This window comes from Lygodium microphyllum, chromosome 8 (assembly GCF_053477565.2).
Source record: "Lygodium microphyllum isolate KBCC chromosome 8, Lygodium_microphyllum_v1.1.10, whole genome shotgun sequence".
NCBI classification, from domain to species: domain Eukaryota; kingdom Viridiplantae; phylum Streptophyta; class Polypodiopsida; order Schizaeales; family Lygodiaceae; genus Lygodium; species Lygodium microphyllum.
Genome location: NC_141142.1, coordinates 120,345,890 through 120,365,893, shown reverse-complemented (window position 1 = coordinate 120,365,893; position 20,004 = coordinate 120,345,890). Strand labels below are relative to the sequence as shown.

The window sequence follows — 20,004 nt, the reverse complement described above, 5'->3', positions numbered from 1 at the left end:
AAGAAAGACATCCAAACTCATTTCCCCCTCGCTACCAAAGATACGTGTTAGAGGTCACCTCTGGACGGGCAGGCAGAGAGGTGCCAGCAGTCAGACAGAGCAGGTGCTGGCAGTACAGGTAGCATGGGCACCAGGGTGTCAGGCAGCAGGATTGCGGGCAGGTCAGGCAGACATGCCAGTCAGGCTGCCACATCAGGAGGGCAGTCAGCCAGCAATTATGGGCTGACCTGCTCCTGATTTTCCCCTCCTGCCAGCCTATTTAAATTTTATAGGCATCTGTTGTACAGTCTCCATCATCTATTGCATAGCAGCTAAGAAATGTGTTTCTTTGAATTTGAAACTTACGAAACGTTTCTTAAAGTATGAAACATTTCTGAGAGTAAAAAACGTGGGTGTTAAATGTTTTTTTTTTTAATTTTGGTGAGTTGGAACCCAAAACATGGATTTTTTGACAAAAACTTTCGGGCAATGTTAAATATGATGATGATGATGATGTGTAATGAATCGTGAGGGCTCAAGATTTTAGATGAGAGACTCATTTTTTTGTGATTTTGTTTAGTTATTGGACTTTGTCAATCTAGTATCTATTCTTGTCTTGAGATTTGAATATTATACGACTTTAGTGTCATTTATGAGTTATTTATGATATATTACAATTTATTCTCGATTTTGACATTTTGTCAGTTTGTTTTAAAATGAGAATCATGATGTTGCAACTTGACTCAATCCATATTATAGATAGGCTATTTACATGTTAATTTCAGTTTTCTTTGTATGATATGTATGAATCATAATGTTTGAGTTCTAAACCATAAAGCTTGTCTAACTTTGACATAAGTAGCAAGTCAATAATGGTTCATGGATATGTAACTTATAATGTATTATTCTCAATTGACTCTATTATCACTCAAGCTCAATTAGCCATTCTTTGTTTAAGAGAGAGTTCCATAGAGGTTTAGAACCTCTTTCCCCAGTCAAAACTACTTAAAATCCCTATATAAAAAAACCCGTGCTTCTTATTTTACCCCCTCTTGAAAGAAACTTACGAAACACGTTTCTAACGTTTTGTTTCTAAACGTTTCTGGCTGCTATGATTTGTTGGTCTTTGAGACTGTGAGATTCGTAGGCTGAGAGTAGACATGCAGACACAGAAGTCCCTTGTATATTTCTGCCCTAATCTATTCAGCCTTCAGCATGCTTCATCTTTGAGTTCTCTTGGTCTCATTCTCTTTCTCTCTGTCTCTCTGCATTCTTTAATGTTGAAAAGTCATGAGGGCATTAAAGAGTCATGTATCAATTATTGGCTCCGTTTTTAGAAAAAATAGAATTGTATTTTTTTAGTTATGAGGATTTTGAGAAAAAGTGATCTTATCCTATAGTTTGGGAATAAAATAATAGGTGAAATCTATCGAAAATACAAATACGAGATTTACTTGATTGTAGAAGACCTCTTTTTATAATATTATCTTGGAATCTCTTTTTAGAGAGAGATAGGTGAGAGAAACCCCTTAAGGGGCAAAAAAGAGAGTCCATATTTCTCCTAATGGTCTCCACATCTAGCCAATAGCAATTGAGGACAATTGCTATCCCACCCCGGGGGTATGTTGCCAGGTGGCTTTGCACACACACACACACAATGAGGTACTTCTTTTCCCCCTTCTAACACTGCACTCTAACATGGTATCAAAGCAATGAGGGGCTGATCCAAGGTGGACAGATTTGAAGAGGAGGTTTAAGCACAACACGAAGATTGTCTTTTCAGGTATGAGTGTGAGCGGGAGGGCTGCTCATCAACCTATGACTGAAGTGAGCGGAAGGCTTTAGTCCCATTCAGGAGTTGAGTTGGGAGTACCCAATGATTAGCAGATGGCATCTGGGCAAGCATAGGCAAAGCATGGTAGAGCAGGCAATGCAAACAATTAAACGACGAGATACACTACCATTTTTCCAACCATATGGTTGGGATTGGCCCATACCATAACAGTTTTCCAAACTCATCATTCATGAAATCATAAAATCCACGGAAAAGAAAAGCATAAGACTTGACATGATTACATCCTAATCTAGCATGCAAAGTACAGAGTGTGAATTTTTCTGAACCAGGTAGCATTCACAAATCCATTTGTAATTACAATGCTTGAAATGATTCACTTGTAAGAACTGGGACTATTGTACTTTAAATCTCAAAAAGGCTAGAACTATATATGATTCAAGCCTCCATCTAGAATCATACTCCAAGTTTACTTTTTACTTCTTGTGCATGACACATGAGAACATATGAAAAGACCTATGCTTGATACTGATGTTAGTACAAGATTTGCTAATCAAGGGTTGTGGTTTGAGTTGTGTCTTAAGAACAAGCATCAAGTAGCGGATGTAATAATTAAGGCTTTAGTCCCATTCAGGAGCTAAGTTTGGAGTACCCAATGATTAGCAAATGGCATCTAGGCAAGCATAGGCAAAGCATGATAGAGCACGCAATGCAAACAATTAAATGACAAGATACACCACCATTTTTCCAACCATATGGTTGGGATTGGCCCATACCGCAACAGTTTTCCAAACTCATCATTCATGAAATCATAAAATACACGGTTAAGAAAAGCATAAGACTTGACATGATTAAATCCTAGTCTAGCATGCAAAGTACAGAGTGTGAATTTTTTTGAACCAAGTAGGATGCTTTTCGTGTGCCTGGTTTGAATGGACACCTGTTAATGGCTATTTCTGGCATACAACTTGACATGATTACTGTTATAAGGTCCGAGATAAACCCTCAACTTTCTTATATACTTAAAATATATATGGTGAATATTATGCTGGCGCAGAGAGAGAACAAATGAGAGAAAAGAAAGATCTATAGAGAGAGAGAGAGAGAGAGAGAGAGAGAAAATTTGACAACACACTAGGGACTAGAAGATGGGCCAGTCCCCCCCCCTTGTGAAGTTATATTATTGACAAGGAGCAAGCTCCTCCGCTACACATAAACCAGTTCTTACTTGTAGATCTTGGAAACAAGATCACAATTCCTTGCACGATATACAACCGGCTAACACTTGCACAACTTGAAAGTTGGCATTTTGATCCTTCTTGAGTCTCCTTCTCTCCTACACAATATGTGTAGGGCTCTCCTCTTGGTACTTGATTTCAGCAAAGCTTCCGCAGCACTTGCACCTTCTCTTCTCCTCTTGGAACTTGATTCTAGCAGAGCTTCCGCAGCACTTGCACCTTCTCTTCTCCTCTTGGATGCATGCAAAGTGATGCTTCCTTCACCTCCCTCACACCCAAGGAGAGCCTCCTCTTTTATAGGCTTTCAAGAGCTTCTTTTCTTGGAGAGAGACTTGAGTTGATCTTCATGCAAGATGTGGCTATTCCAGGACCTACTCTGCAGCACCAATTTCGAGATATCTCTTTGTGTGTTGCTCGGATGAAAAAACATCCAACACGAAAGTTGTAGATGTCGTTATTTCCAATAATCCGCACGGCCCGTTTTTAGAGATCGTCTTTCTATCGCGAGATATTTTTAAAAAATGGATTCACCATGTCTTTTTTTTAAAAAACAGCTTCTGAAACTGTACTCTTAACTTGTGGTCCATGCAACCACCTTAAGGAAAGTTCATTAAATTGCCTTGGGCCTCAACCTTAAGTTTGACTTCCACACAAAAGCTTGTGTCATTTTAGACCTTAGAAAGAGAAAATCACTTCTCTCCTCACTTCTAGAGGATCATGTCTCTTGTCTTTCTTAGTGAGAGAATTACCTCTCTTGTCTTTCTTGATGAAAGAAAAGACCTTAAACCTTGACTTGTAAGGGAGAGGATGATCCCAAATGAATACAATGCTCATTACACACACAAGTAAACATTCCCAGGCGTCCCCGCATGCACACATAAATATATATATACAATGCTAATGCACTTCCTTTTCTTAGAACTCAATCCATCTTCATTTATGTGTAACTCCTTGGTTCTTGTGTACACTCTTACACTTGGCAGACACTTCTTTTCCCCTTCATGAATCATAACTTGTACTGCCTGTACCAAATATCCCTGTCACAGTGCTCTGATCACCCCATTAAGTGATGCACTAGGAATATTGGTCTCTAAATGGTCTCATGGCTATGCTAGATTATAATCAACACTTAAAGAAAAGTGAGTCATTAATTTATTGATATTTTTAAAAATAGAGAATGCGTAATAAGCAATCAATTTAGTGACATCTCTCTGGCTTCTAAACAGTTGACCTCAACTGTAGAGGGGATACATAGTCCTTAAGAAGATCTGGAAAGTCTTGTAGTTCTCTCTCAGTCATAAACTGAGCGTCCAATGAGGGATAATTCTTAAACTTAACCAGATACTTCCGTAATACCTTACCTAACCTTAGAGTATTGTCTTGATGGTGTAAAATTCTTTCAGGCACAAGGAACTCTTCTGTTTCTTCTATGTCAGGTAAATCTTCCTTGATTGGTTCCATTGGAGGTTCTCCAATATAAGGACGTAGCAAACTTATATGTAAAGTATTATGAATGTTCCAATGACTTGGGAGATCCAAACAAAAAGTCGCATCATTTATCTTATCTGTGATCTTGAAAGGGCCATAATAGCGATTAGAAAGCTTAATCACTTTACCCTTTTGACATTTCTGCTTCTTCAAGCGAGCCTTCTCAAACTTAAGAAGAACATATTGTCCCAACTTGAGATCTAACTTACGATGATACTTATCAGCTTCGCGTTTATGCTTCTCTTGTGTCCTTTGGATAGCAGCTTTTACTTGAGTGAAAGTTGTATCAATGTCTCTAACAAACTCATCTGTTGCAAAGACCCTTATCCTTCGTAAGAAAAATGGGTAGTAAATGAGGCTTACCATAGATGATCTCAAAGGGTGCCTTACCAGTACTAGAGTGCACCGTATTATTATATACAAACTCTACTAAAGACAAATACTTTTCCCATTCTCTTTGATTATCAGAGACATAGAATTTCAAAAGGTCCAAAACAATAGAATTAGCACTTTCACTTTGCCCATCCATTTGAAGATGATAAGAGGATGAAAACTTTAACTTTGTCTCAAGGTTCTCGAAGAGAGCTTGCCAAAAGAGGCTGGTCATGCGGGAATCATAATCACTTATAATGGACTTAGGCATGCCATGATGCTTGAAAATATGAGCAATGAATAGCTTAGCCATATGATCGGCTTTGATTGTCTTTCGCACAAGTATAAAGTGAGCTTGCTTACTGAATCTATCAATGATAGTCCAGTTGCATCGTTGCTTGCTTGTGTGAGAGAAAGCTCCATGATAAAGTCCATAGCTATACTTTCCCAAGGTTCAATGGGAATAGATAATGGCTTCAATAGACCAGGTGGTTTATACCTGTCATACTTTACTTTTTGGTACATCTTGCAGTCGCACACATATCTTTCAATGTCAACTCTAAGAGTGGGCCAAAAGAAATATATTTCCAATGCTTGAGTAGTGGGTAGAATACCCCTATATTCAACATATGGAGATGCATGTGCTTCATCCATTACCTTGTGTCACAATGATAATGCTATATAAATTGCTTGATGATGATACAAATAACCATCTCGAATTGAGTAAGGTGTAATTGACTGACCTAAGTTAAGTTGATCCCATATGGTTGAGAAGTTGGAATCAGTTGCATACATTTTGGGTAAATCCATGAACTCGTTATGGTAAACAGTTGTAATTGCATTCACTCGAGGTCGTCGTGATAGAGCATCTGCTACCACATTCTTAGTTTCAGATGTATGAAGGATTTGAAAATGAAACATAGATAAGAAATTTGCCCAGCGCATCTGTTTCTCTTAGAGCTTCTTCTGAGTGAGGAAGTATCTTAGACTTTGGTGATTTGTTTTAATAACAAAATCTGCACCAAGTAAATAGTGTTTCCATACTTAAAGAGCATATACCACTGCCATAAGCTGTTTTTCATATACTGGAGCATGTAGCTCATGATCCTTCAGGCGTCGGCTCTTAAATGCTATTGCACGATGCTCTTGGTTAAGCATAACTCCAATGCAATTCCCAGAAGCATCGCAATGAACTTCAAAAGGTTTTTGAAGGGAACTATGAGAATTGGTTCTTGAGTTACAACAAACTTAATTCTTTTAAAGGCTTGTAGTTACCTTGATCCCCAACGAAAAGGCATTCGCTTCTTAGTAAGGTCATGTAGAGGAGATGCAACATACGCACAATCTCGTATGAACCTCCTGTAGTATGAACATAGGCCCAAGAAACTTCCAACTTCATGTACAAAAGTAGGTATAGGCCATTCAACAATGGCTGGAATCTTCTTAGGATCCATTCTCACCAAATTGTGAGAAACAATATGGCCCATGTAATGAATTTCCGAAAGGAAGAATTCACTCTTCTTAGCATTGACCTGTAGTCTATGCTTGCGAAGCTCTTGAAAAACAGTAGATAGATGTTTTCTATACTCTTCTTCAGACCGTGAAAATATTAGAATGTCATCAAAGAAGACACCTGTGAACTTTGAGTGAGGTCTGAAAATTCTCTCCATCATTTGATTGAATGTGACAGGTGCATTAGTCAAACCAAATGGCATGACTAAAAACTCGTGTAGTCCAAATGTTGTACGAAAAGCTGTCTTATGAACATCTTCAGGTGCTATTCGTATCTGGTGATAGCCACTCTTGAGATCAATGCGACTAAAGATACTAGCCCCTTGCAACTTATCCAAGATATCATCTATCCTTGGGATAGAAAAACGATTCTTGATTGTGATCTTGTTCAAAGATCTGTAGTCTATGCACATACAAAAAGAACCATCTTTCTTTTGAACAAGTAAGACTAGAGAGCAATATGGAGAAGAGCTAGGTTGAACTAACCCTTTTTCCAATAGTTCGTTTACTTGTTTTAGGATCTCCTCTTGCTGACTTGCACTTACTCGGTAAGGCGGTTGATTAGGTGGTGAACTGCTTGGGATAAGATCAATTGTGTGATCTTTCGGGCGCTTAGGAGGTAACTCTCCTGGGAGTGAATCACTAAAACAATCTTCATATTGTTTAACAAAATCATATCTGGCTTGATCAATTAAAGAGAGGGGTTCTTTTAGAGCCTGAGACTTAGAAGCATTAGTTGGTATTGCGTGTTCATTAGAGACATCAAGTGCCCTTGAGTCATTAGCTTCTTTTGACTCTCTCACAAAAATCATATACCCAGAAATAGCTTTCTTCATTTCTTTAGAAATGCTAACATGACTAACCATTGGCACATCACAAAAATCATGTACCCAAAAATAGCTTTCTTCATTCTTTAGAAATGCTAACATGACTAACCATTGGCACAGGTCAATCTCCAGCATCAGCAATGCATACTATGTTTTGATCCTTGAATTGAAATGCAAGGGTCTTCTTAACAAAATCGGGAAGAGGTCTAATCTTGTAATGCTAAGGCATACCTACGATAACATCACAATTACCAATGGGTGCAAGCAAAAAAAATTCTTGGTCACGGTAATCCCCAATTCTAAGATTCAACTTCCCCTAGATAGGAGTAGAATTGGTTATAAGTCCTTCAAATGCCGAACCTGATCCAATTGGTGTTCCCAATCAATCCGGTGGAATTTGTAGTCTTTCAACAGTATCTGCTGATATAAAATTATCTGTGGACCCTAGAGCAAAGAGTATCAAAACTCGTTGATTGTTGAGTGTTCCCCAACCCTTTAAGAGTTGTCTTTTCTTCTCATTTGAATGAGTGTTGGCTTGCACATCCGGAACAGAATTTCAGGATGGCGAAGGAGGATCTTTAACCACATTTGTTTCCTTCCTTTTGTGAGGACAATCAGGCTTCATATGCTCTAACTCACCACAAAGAAAGCACCTTCCTTCCTCTTTGTATTTTTATATCTCAGAGGGTGAGAGATACTTATGCTTCTTCTTGTTACCCTCTGGCTTTAAATATTGGTCATGGGTAAAGATAGATCTTCTTCGATTAGTCCTGTCTCTTGGTTGATCATAGAGCTACTCTTGTCTAGCTCTATAAAAACTCATCTCCAACTTTCGAGATATACCAGGTGTATGCAAATTTTCAGCTATGATAGCAAACTCCATCATGAGAGATAAGGTTTCATGTGAATACACCTTCATGGTTCTGTGTAAATGAGGGAGTTGTTAGCGATCAGATCAGATCCTGTCCGTACAGTCGGACTGCCCAGTTGGACTGCCACGTGGCAGTCCGACCTGTTTCTGGACAGTCGGCTGCATTAAACCTGCATTTACTGGGCAATTTTATCCTAGCTATTTATAGCCGATGTCCAACAGTCTTCTCCCACTTTTGTTCGCAGGTTTCAGGCTGGAGACTCGTGCAGATTTCATCTCTATCTGCAGATTTCAAGTTGGAGATCGTGCAAACTGCAGCTGACTTCGAGGTGAACAGCAGGTTGCATCATCGAGGTGGAGACACGCAGTCCAGCGCACTGCGCCCGTGTACATATCTGCATATCTTTGTATACAGCACACTTTATACAGCAGATCTTCATCTTCCACTGTCTCTTTCTCTCTCTTCTCTCTGCGTTCTCTCTCTCTCAGTCTTGGTCCCACGCTTCCGCACCGCTACACTCTGACATGGTATCACAGCAGTGTAGAAGGGCTGGCTGAGTGAAGAACCAACCTGAAGAGGAGATTCCATCGCGACACAAGGCTGCGTTTCCAGCGTTCGTGGACGAGCAGGAGGGCTGCGCTTCAGAACAAGGCTGAAGCGAGCGTGGGCGTGCGGGAAAGGAGTCCAGTTGGTGGATTTGCTGCTGTTTACTACTGTTTGAAGAGGAGGAAGTCTGAGTTCTCAGCTTTCAAGTGCAGGTTTTGCTTTTTTCATCGCCTCCGGCGGGTGAAGAAGGTTCGGGATGCGCAAGAAAGAGCCCTAGCAGGCTGCGTTTTCACAGTCAGAGGGGGCTACTTTTGCGTTTGTGAAGGCATTACAGGTGAAGATGTCTACAGAGATTGACTTGGAGTTCCAAACGATAATGGACCGGAAGGTGCCTGTCTTACCGGCTCTTCCTGCAGATCAAAAGCTCGATGGCGACAATTACCGCATTTGGCGCGTGATGATGTTGGCCATCCTTGAGTCCTACGATTTGGCGGAGCTTGTACAGGAGGAGATCGACCGGCCCTCGGTGAGAGATGAGTACAAACTCTCTTCCGATGCTCGTGCAGAATTGGCCAAGGCACAGTCTCACTGGGACAAATTGAATGCCAGGATTCGTTCCTTTCTTTTTCTGTCTTGTACTACAGCCGTAATAGCCCACATTGAGCACTTGACGGTGGCTCGGGAGATATGGCTGGAGCTTGATCAGATGTATAACCAGATGACCCTTATGAAGCGGGTTTTTTTGGAGATGCAGATGCGGACCTTGTCCATGAACAAGTCTTCTTTGTTGCGGGAGCACATCAACAAGCTTCGACAGCTTCAGATGCAGGTTCAGAATGCAAGAAAGCCGATTTCCTCCGAAGACATGGCGATTATACTATTGTCCCAGTTGCCGCCACGATTCGGTGCTTTCTACTCCGCCCTTATTGCTTCGGGACGTGAGTCCACTCTTCGGTGGGAAGAGTTAGTTCCTATGGTCTTGGACCAAGAGGAACAACTGAAGGGACAAAATGCTTCCAAATCGGAGGCATTGACAGGTCAAGCCTCTCAGAAGAAGGGGAGGGACCAAAAGAAGAAAAAGGGGGACAACAAGTCAAAGAAGGACAAGGACAAAGAATCCACATGCCATATTTGTGGAAAGACTGGCTATTGGAAGAAGGATTGCCCTGACAAAGACAAGAAGGACACGAAGTATTCTGGAGCGGTGGCTGCACCCTCATCAACTGCGTTTCTTCATCTAGCTGTCATTGAGGACTCTACACCGAATGCTTCTGATGTTGCGATGACAGCTCCCCAGGCTCGAGAGTAGATCATTGACAGTGGTGCCTCCCGGCACATGACTCCTTCATCAGTTGGTGTTGCTCAGTTGCGACCTTGGCGTGGGCAGATTCTCATTGGAGATATCTCTTCGGTGTCTATTGCAAGACGGGGTGAGATGCAGCTTATTCTAGATGGACGTGGTGGTACCCATGCCTCAGAGGTCTTGCATGTGCCAGGTTTAGGGTATCATCTACTTTCGGTTCATAAGATTTGTTCACTTGGACTTTTGGTGGAGTTTGACAGTGATTCGATGCGAGTCCTTGATCGTGGGTCAAGGAAGGTTCTCTCATCAGGATATGAGGAGAACGGCATCTACAAATTGATGTCTTCTACCGCCCTCCCTACTCTTCTTCTTACCTCTCAGACACAGTCAGAGCTATGGCATGCTCGGTTTGGTCACCTCAACTATGATTATCTTCGGAGGGCGTCACATGGACAGCTTGTTCGAGGGTTGCCGGACATAGTGGTGAGCCAGCAGCCATGCGTCTCCTGCATTCGTGGGAAACAGCATAGGGATGCGATTCCCCACAAAGCTTCGTGGCAGTCTACTTCACCGATGGAGCTTGTATCTACGGATCTTTGTGGCCCTATGAGGAACGAGTCCTTGAGAGGAAGCTCGTACTTCATGTTGATCGTAGATGACTACAACAGGATGACTTGGGCCTATTTCTTGGCGTTGAAGTTGGAGGCCTTTTCCCACTTCAAGGATTGGCTTCTCTTTGAGGAGAACCGATTAGGCCGGCGATTGAAGACCTTGCGATCCGACAAGGGTAGTGAATTTGTTTCTAATGAGTTTGCTCGTTTTTGTACAGATAAAGGTATTCACCAGGAGTTTGCTAACACCAACACTCCTCAAGAAAACGGCATTCTTGAACGGAAGAACCAAAGTGTGATCGAGATGGCGCGCACCATGATGGAGCACCGACAGACACCTCAGTTTCTGTGGGCCGAGGCTGTGGCTACTGCAGTCCACATCCTTAACCGATCCCCCACTTCGGCCGTTGATGGGATGACACCTTTTGAAGCTTACTTTGGAACTAAGCCTAATGTTTCTTATTTTAGGGTTTTTGGGTGTGATGCCTATGTTCACATTCCCAAGACTCATCGTGATAAGTTTGAAGCAGCTTCTCGAAGACAAGTGTTTGTTGGCTACAGCTCTCAGTCCCAAGGCTATCGATTGTATGATCCCGTAAAGCGGGATGTGTACACCAGTCGAGATGTGCGGTTCGTGGAGGTTCCGGCCATAGCAGCGGGTGAGGAGCATCCCGTTCTTGGAGATCCAGGGGAGAGTTGGGCTCCCGAGACAGTTCCTTTGGAGCCAACGCCTTTTGATTCCGATTCTGTTTCCGAGACAGAGTCTACTGTTCCACCGGTCACCCCCGAGGAGTTACCACCGGTGGATATCCCAGAGTCTTCAGCTGATGGAGAGAGACGAGGAGAGGTCCGGCCTCCTCCTCGTTGGGCCCGTGACACACTCCGAGATTCAGGGATCGAGGGGGTCCCTGAGGAGTGGGGACCGCAGGATGGTCCGCGGCGGTCACAGAGGCACCAGGCACGTTCTACGGAGCTTGTTTGCTCTAACTATTGTTTGATGACCCGTGTTATGCAGGATCGAGAGCCCACCTCCGTGAAGGAGGCTTTACAGTCCGCACCATGGAAGAAAGCTATGGAAGCCGAGTTGGAGGCTATTGAGAGGAATGGCACTTGGTATCTCGTGCCTCGCCCCCCGAATAAGAAGGTGATTGGCGTCAAATGGGTCTTCAAGACCAAGTACCTTAGCGATGGTTCTTTGGACAAGCACAAGGCTCGCCTTGTTGCTAAAGGTTTTGCACAACGCCCAAGGATTGATTGTCATGACACTTTTGCCCCCACTGCTCGTATGGCGACTATTCGAGCTGTTCTTGCCTTGGCTGGCCATGGGAGATGGCCTGTTTACCAGTTGGATGTGAAGTCGGCCTTCCTCAATGGTGATTTGAAGGAGGAGATCTATGTAGAGCAGCCTCCTAGCTTTGGATCTTCAGATGGGAAAGTCTACAAGTTGAAGAAGGCCTTGTATGGCCTCAAGCAGGCTCCGCGTACATGGAACGAGAAGATTGATTCGTTCCTTCAGTCACAGTTGGGATATCGGCGCTCCAAGGCTGATCCGCAGCTTTATATACACACTTCCGAGGCTGGTTGTGTGCTTTTTGTGTTGTATGTTGACGATTTGATTGTCCCAGGTGATCATGCACAGACGGTCAAAGAGACGAAGGCAACTTTACATTAGACGTTCGAGATGACAGATTTCGGTCTACTCCATTTTTTCTTAGGCCATGAGATTTATCAGTCTCAGAGGGGGATTTTCATCTCTCAGCAGAGATATGTACAGGAGCTCTTGGTTTCTTTTTCAATGGAGGATTGTCAGACCATTTCTACTCCTATGGATCCGAACTGGAAGGCCACTTCACATTCACCTTCTCCCTTGGCGGATGCTTCCCGCTATCATCAGCTGATTGGATCATTGATTTGGCTCCTCAACACTCGTGTTGATCTTTGTTTTGCTGTTGGTCTCTTGGCAGGGTTCATGAGTGAACCTCGGACGGTGCATTGGCAGGCTGCCCAGAGGATACTTCGGTATTTGAGGGGGACATCTGATTTAGGGATTCATTATCCAGCAGGCACAGGTGGTTCAGATCTTGTACTTGTAGGTTGGAGCGACTTGAATTGGGCTGGTGATGTGGACCACACGCGGTCTACAACAGGTTACTGTTTTACCTTGGGTGCCGGTGTTATCTCATGGAGTAGCAAAAAGCAGCCCACGGTAGCCCTTTCGTCTACTAAGGCGGAGTATCGGGCCGTGTCTTCCACCACCTATGAGGTTGTGTGGCTTCGGAGATTGTTGGAGGAGCTTGGCTGCCCCCAGACTCGTCCTACTTTGCTACAATGCGACAATGAGAGTTGCATTGCCTTGGCACGAAATCCTGTTTTCCATGCCCGGACGAAGCACATAGAAATCCAATACCACTTCATCAGAGAGAAGCTTTTGGATGAGACCATCGCTGTGGAGTACTGCAAGACGGAGAACAATCTTGCAGATTTGTTTACAAAGGCGCTTCCCCAGGCTCTACTTCGGCGACATGCCAGATCCCTCAGGCTTCTGCCCCGTCCAAGCTCTAAGAGAGGGTGTTAGCGATCAGATCAGATCCTATTCGTACAGTCGGGACTGCCCAGTCGGACTGCAACATGGCAGTCTGGACAGTCGGCTGCATTTAATGCAACCAACCTACATTTACTGGGCGATTTTATCCTGGCTATTTATAGCCGATGTCCAGCAGTCTTCTCCCACTTCTGTTTGCAAGGCTAGAGACTCGTACAGATTTCATCTCTGTCTGCAGATTTCAGGTTGGAGATCGTGCAGACTGCAGCGGACTTCGAGATGAACAGCAGGTTGCATCGTCGAGGTGGAGACACGCAGTCCAGCGCACTGCGCCCGTGTACATATCTGCATATCTTTGTATACAGCAGATCTTCATCTTCCACTGTCTCTTTCTCTCTTCTCTCTGCGTTCTCTCTCTCTCAGTCTTGGTCCCACGCTTCCGCACCGCTGCACTCTGACAGGAGTAGGCCAGCTTCAAACTTCCTTTTCTTCTCTTCATCACTGATCTCCATGAAAGGAGTAACCTTGAGAAGAGTAGACCAAAACTTGTCCACATAACTAGTGACTTTCTCGTGCTCTTTCTAGCCTAGTCAATCCCACTCCTTCTTGACATCATTCTAAAAATCAGAGGACAAGAACTCAGCATAAAACTTCTTCTTGAACTTTTCCCAAGTCGTAGGTTTCCTTCCCTCCAAAATGAGAGTCAACCACCAATTGCTAGCATTGTCTTTCAAGTGCATGCCTACATGCCTTAGCTTGGACTTTTCTGAGAAATTAGCATCAGAAAAAACAACTTCAAATTGCCTGACAAAGACTAACGCCTTAGCAGGATCTCTCAACTTTGTCCTTATCCCTAGACTTGAAAGTCTTAGTCTTCTTAAGCTTCCTTTTCTTATGGTCCTTCTTTGTCCGTTTGCGAATTGTACGAGACTTAAAACCAAGAGAGTAGGAACTAGAAGTTGATGAGAAGGAGGAGAAACTTGAGTAATCAGGGGAGTAGCTGGTTGTTGAGGGAGATGACTCCATCCTTATCCACCTCACTCGAGGTGAGGTCTTTTTACTCTTCTTGACCCGAGAGGCCTTCCCTCTAGGAAGCTTCTCAACAATTGGATGCTTTGCACCTTCACCATCAATTGGTGCAATCGTGTTTCTTCCAGTATCACCATCTTTTAGAGGATTCGGTCATTCATAAGTAGCTTCTTCCCTTGCCCTTAATCTATTAATCAATTGACGTACTTCGTGAATCTCCAACAAGCTACGATACTCTATTAATTGAGCTTGTAATTGCTCACTTGTAAGTGCTTCATCAGTCGCCTTGTGTCATTTTAGACCTTAGAAAGAGAAAATCACTTCTCTCCTCACTTCTAGAGGATCACGTCTCTTGTCTTTCTTAGTGAGAGAATTACCTCTCTTGTCTTTCTTAGTGAGAGAATTACCTCTCTTATCTTTCTTAATGAAAAAAAAACCTTAAACCTTAATTTATAAGGGAGAGGATGACCCCAAATGAATACAATGCTCATTACACACACAAGTACACGTTCCTAGGCATCCCCGGATGCACACATAAATACATATACACAATGCTAATCCACTTTCTCTTCTTAGAACTCAATCCATCTTCATTTATGTGTAACTCCTTGATTCTTGTGTATACTCTTACACTTGGCAGACACTTCTTTCCCCCTTCATATCTCGTACTGCCTGTATCAGATATCCCCGTCACAATGCTCTGATCACCCCATTAAGTAATGCACTAGGAATACTCGTCTCTAAATGGTCTCATGGCCATGCTAGATCATCATCAACACTTAAAGAAAAGTGAGTCGTTAATTAATTGACATAAAAAAAATTTTAAAAATAGAGAATGCGTAATAAGCAATCAATTTAGTGACAATTACATCCTAGTCTACCAAGCAAACTACAGAGTGTGAATTTTTTTCAACCAGGTAAGATGCTTTTCATGTGCTTGGTTTGAATGCACACCTGTTAATGGCTAATTCTGACATACAAATGGACAACTAACACTCAATGTGGTCGATGATTATTATCACACACAAAAAAAGGTAAGTTGTACTAACTTCTACTAGAGAAAAAAATGAACTAAGAGATCCAAATGTTAAATACAGTTGATGCATGGTATGTCTCATAATGGATAAACAAAAGCAAAGCCCAGTATCCCAAGCAAAGCCTGGTATACATAAATTGTTTAATCTCTACACATTCGTTATAGCCCGGAGTAGAATCATAATGAGAAGGTACCATGGTATGAACCATTTAGTGACCTTGGTTAAATCCCTAGAACAAAAATCAAATCTCTATTGGATTGTTAATATTCACAATAGGGTCTAACATTACCCTTAAGTCCAGAATTGATCAAGTAAGTATATCCACTAATCCAAGGAGCCTCTGGACGTTCATTGCAAGACATATGGCGCTTGTGTGTACTACTGCAAGGCATATAGGAGGTATGGGTACTGGGCAACCTACTGGTCTGGCAAGCCAGAAAGCTGGTTACTTCCTCAAGAACATGCTGAATGGATAACAACATAATGGACATAAAAATAGGTTCCTGCAAGTCCTATTTATCCTCTGGTATTTGAAATGGACTTCATCCATTTACCAGATCAGAAGTGACAAACTAGACCTACTGGATACAAAATGGTTTGTGATTGCAGCAGGGCTCCAAACACATATCATTAACAATGCCAAACATGAACCCATTGTGGAATGCTGAGACAAATGACTCCCTCTAACACCATATTTGCATGTAACAACATCCCCAAGAGCATCTAGTTTTGAAAACTTAGACTTTCATGGTGCACACGCTGCAATAGAGGCTCAATGCTTGCACTGCAAAGAAGAAATTTCAGTATATAGACAACTGAGATTTGTGAATTTACTCAAAAAGAGTAAAGACATGAGAGAGTCCTTTCAAAGTACAAAGCAATATTACCTGAGAGCATTTCCTCAATAAGAGCAAGGACATACTCCAAAGTTTCTTCCTTAGTGATGTCACGAAGTATCCCAACCAACACACGTACATATGCAGCACCATTCTGCAAAGGAGCCACAATCATGATAAAAAATCCATATGCCATGCAGTAAACAAAGAGCAATGGAAACCCACAAAAATCTTTGTATACAAGAGTACATGGTGCTGTGCAACTATTATTCTCATTTTTCTTTCCAGAGAACTGTTCTTCAAGTTTGTGAAAACCTATGTTGTTTTAATTGGATTAGAGAAAAAATCCCATGAATTTAAAGTAAAACCTGCAAACTCATCAAGAGACCGATGTTGCACACAATATTTGCATCCTGATTGATGTGTTACACCCAGTTATAACCTGGGTCACCCAACTACAGAGAGTCAGGATTTGATGTAACCCAACTTACCCTGCAGTCAGGATGTGATCTCACCCTGGTTAGGTGAAAGTTTCTGCCAAGGCTGCCAGTTGTGCTATGGTACAATGGATAGAAAAGACTCTATCCTGATATGTGAGCTGGAATACACACAAGTGGGCTGTCTGAAACCAGTCCTTCTTGGAGAGGGTGGTAATTCCCTAATTAAGCACTTAATTATAGCAATCAGCAAATAAACAGAAATTGAAATGCATATATTAGCTTAATAATCTTGGATAGTGGACACCTTGTTGGCCCCAAAACTATTTGGTATTTCCTTAACATGTATTGCAAACGGATGGAGTACAACTGAGATTGTTCAACCTCCTCCACTAATCCAAGTGCTTGTGCCTCTTGCTGTCATAAATGACCAGCAAGCCTTCAAATCAATTTGCCCCTTGATTTGCTAGGGGATTGACCTTCATCTATGCTCCTTGGGAAATATGATAGCCCCAAATTAAATGTTAGCTAGCTGGCCTCTTGAATCCACTTGAAATACACTGATTTCAGCTCTGAAAATTCAAGTCTAAAGCCTTTAAATCTAGGCACGCTTCCCGTGGTGGGTAAAACTTGGAACAAAGTTGGAAAATGGCTAGAAAAGGGAGAGAATACTATAGACAAAGAAAATTCAGAGAACTTGGTGAAATTGAGTTGTTGATCTAGTTTTCCAGCCCAAAATGGATTCACCAACAGCAAAGGAGCATTAAAGTCTGTAATCTTCAAGAAAAATTGTATCAATTGTGATCATCAGCTTCCTGTGGTCAGGAATATACAACCGTCTTTACCAAAATTATCTCCAATGGCTGAGAAATGGCCCCAAAAGCAAGCAACAACATCCCAACCTCTTTTACCAACAACTTCAAAATGCAAAAACGAGATTTCCTTCTCTCCTCAGTCCCAATTCAGCTTTCCTAAACTTTCACGGGCAAGTTTTGCCAAGTGGCATCCTTGTAAACTAAATTTCCAACATTATCCAGCCCATTAAATTAATTTTTAGAATATTAATTCTAATATTCAATTTAATTATTATTTTGTGCCCATAAAAATAATCTAACTAACCAACAATTAAATTGGCTAGGCCAATTTATCACCCAAGTGATCTTGAGCACTCATTAGTCCCGAACTGACATTAATTAATTAACTAATGCCAATGCCCTAGTGCCACCACTGACACTAATGGCTAATTAAATTTCTAGGCCAAGTTCTCACACCCAGTACCACCTAGTATCTGTCACGCATAATGTAATACAACTTTTGCCTTGAGCACCAACTAATATCTCAAAGTCTTGGGTCCCACACTGTGAAATAATTGATGTGCACCTCACATGTGCAAGTCACATATGCACATTTAATTAGCTTTTAATCAAATACTAAGCAAAACAATAAAATTTCATGTCCTTAAGACAATGGCTGAGGACAAAAACATAGCACGTAGAGGTCTTCATGAGAGTATGATGGGAACACTTGTCAGTTGACGATACCAATGGCTGCAACAGTGGCACTAGGTGAAGTTGGATGGAACCGTTGGATGACTAGGCAAAACCTTCAATAGGCTGACGGCTGCATTGACTCATGGTCTACAACAATAGTAGCACAGCCAAGTCCTCCAAATAATCAGAATGATGGAAAGCTTTGGCACTATATTGTGATTCGTGAATATTGAGAATGAATAAACAAGGATGATGATGGTATTGAAAAAGCCATTGCTTCCGTATATCCATTACAGTTAGGGTTTCACACTAACAATCCCAAAAAGGATTGGTGCCCTCATTCTAGTCACTTTATTAGTGGGTACCCACTCGGTGGTGCGCCACCCTAGATAGTTGAGGCGTTCTACTACCGAGTTCTGCTACTGCATTCTATTGCAGCGTTCTACTGCATCGTTCTCCTACCACGTTTTATCGTGGCGTTCTATTGCAGCATTTTACTACCACGTTCTACTATTGCATTTTGTAGCCTAGCCCACTTCCTGGCATCTGAGAACTATGCTTCACTCCCTCAATAATTATCCTTCACCCTCTAGTAATTACTTCGATAGCCCATTGCCCAAAGGACTGCATTTTGCTCCCTTCGTTGTACAAATTCCCTACAGGTGCTACCACCTAAGTCAAATAAGATAGTGCCCTCGTCTTCTACGCTTCGATTCCGCTACATCAGCTTTTCTTCTCATAGCATGATTCAATACATCATCATCGTGTTCTCGTGTTTCTAAGTTTCTCTTCTCTCTCTATGTTTGTTGTACACGGTGTTTTTCTCTGCAACCCTACTATCAAAGTTCAAAGTTTAAAAGTTAAAACAATAAATTTTAAATTTAAATGTTATGGTTAAGTGTTTAAACTTTACCTGTTTCGGACTACCCATGCTCATCATAGCTCTCATCATGTGTAAGTTAGTGCGGCAATAGACTAGCTACTCTAACTATCGTGTGCTAAGCCGATTGTGAATCTTTGTGTGAATGAGAGAATAGACACTCCAGTTTCTCTCACATGCAACCGAAGAGCAATCCTGGGCAAGGACCCTCATGGCTAAGGGCTGAAGGGTCTCCAGTGCGTATCCAAAGTTTTGCCACCAAAATAAAGGCTTCACAAGTGACTCTCTCCTCCAACAAGTGGGAGAAGCAAAAGCCACATGCCCTCTCTAATCTACGTAGCATCCTAGCTCCTCCACCACTGCATTGTGGTCATCCACAGGGACCACACGAGTCAAATAAGCAAGCTGGTCCAAACGGAACTCTCTATCATCCATGACCGCCGGTGACTTATAGGCCGGATGTACCAATGCGGCAAAACCATGGATGGGCTTATGCATCCACGCCCATCTCCTCTCTGCTATCTCTAAAACATATGCACGTTGTGTCTCTATAATCACTGTACAAGCACGTGCCTCCACCAATGCGGCTCTAAAGAAGTGAACGAGAAGGCCCATAGTGGACCCCTCGCAATCACTCATATGTAACAGCCTATAAAAGGGAGTCACGACAATGACAACCACAGAAACTTTTTGCCAAAACTGCTCATTAAGGCACAAGCACTACATGGCTTTGGCCTCCTCTGTCTCATGCTCATTCCACTCATTCCATAGAGTGGACACCACTGTCTGGCGCAAGGTGGACCGCACCTCATAAAGGCACTCCAGCAATAACGACATGTAAGCAAAGCGAGTTGAAGAAGGCTTCTTCAACTCCAATGTGCTATGCTCGGGATACATCACAAGCACCTTTACCTTTACCGTGAAGAATGTGACAATTAATGTAGCTTTGTGGACCACCCTCTTCACCCACTTGAGCTTCCCAATTTTCTCCATGAGCAAGTCCAAACAATGACTTGCACATGGAGTCCTCACAATCGTAGGGAACTCGGACTTAAGTAAATGGCCTATGCGCCGACAATTCGATGCATTGTCGGTAACAACTTGCACCACATTTGAGGGGCCCACCTACAACCACAATTTACAAATTACAGTAAGTATACTTATTACTAACAATACTTGGAAATTGGAGGTTAGAGAGAGAAAGAGTCCAGAG

The 20,004-nt window shown here is 42.3% G+C and overlaps 1 protein-coding gene across 1 annotated transcript in view; it reads right to left on the bottom strand.

Moving 5' to 3' along the window:
- Nucleotides 1–20,004, bottom strand: part of LOC148032803 (vacuolar ATP synthase subunit H family protein) — a 56,775-nt gene that overhangs the window by 21,236 nt on the left and 15,535 nt on the right. Inside the window, exon 3 of the mRNA XM_087683474.1 lies at nt 16,036–16,138. Coding sequence (XP_087539600.1) covers nt 16,036–16,138 — 103 coding nt within the window. The remainder of the gene's footprint in view (nt 1–16,035; nt 16,139–20,004) is intronic.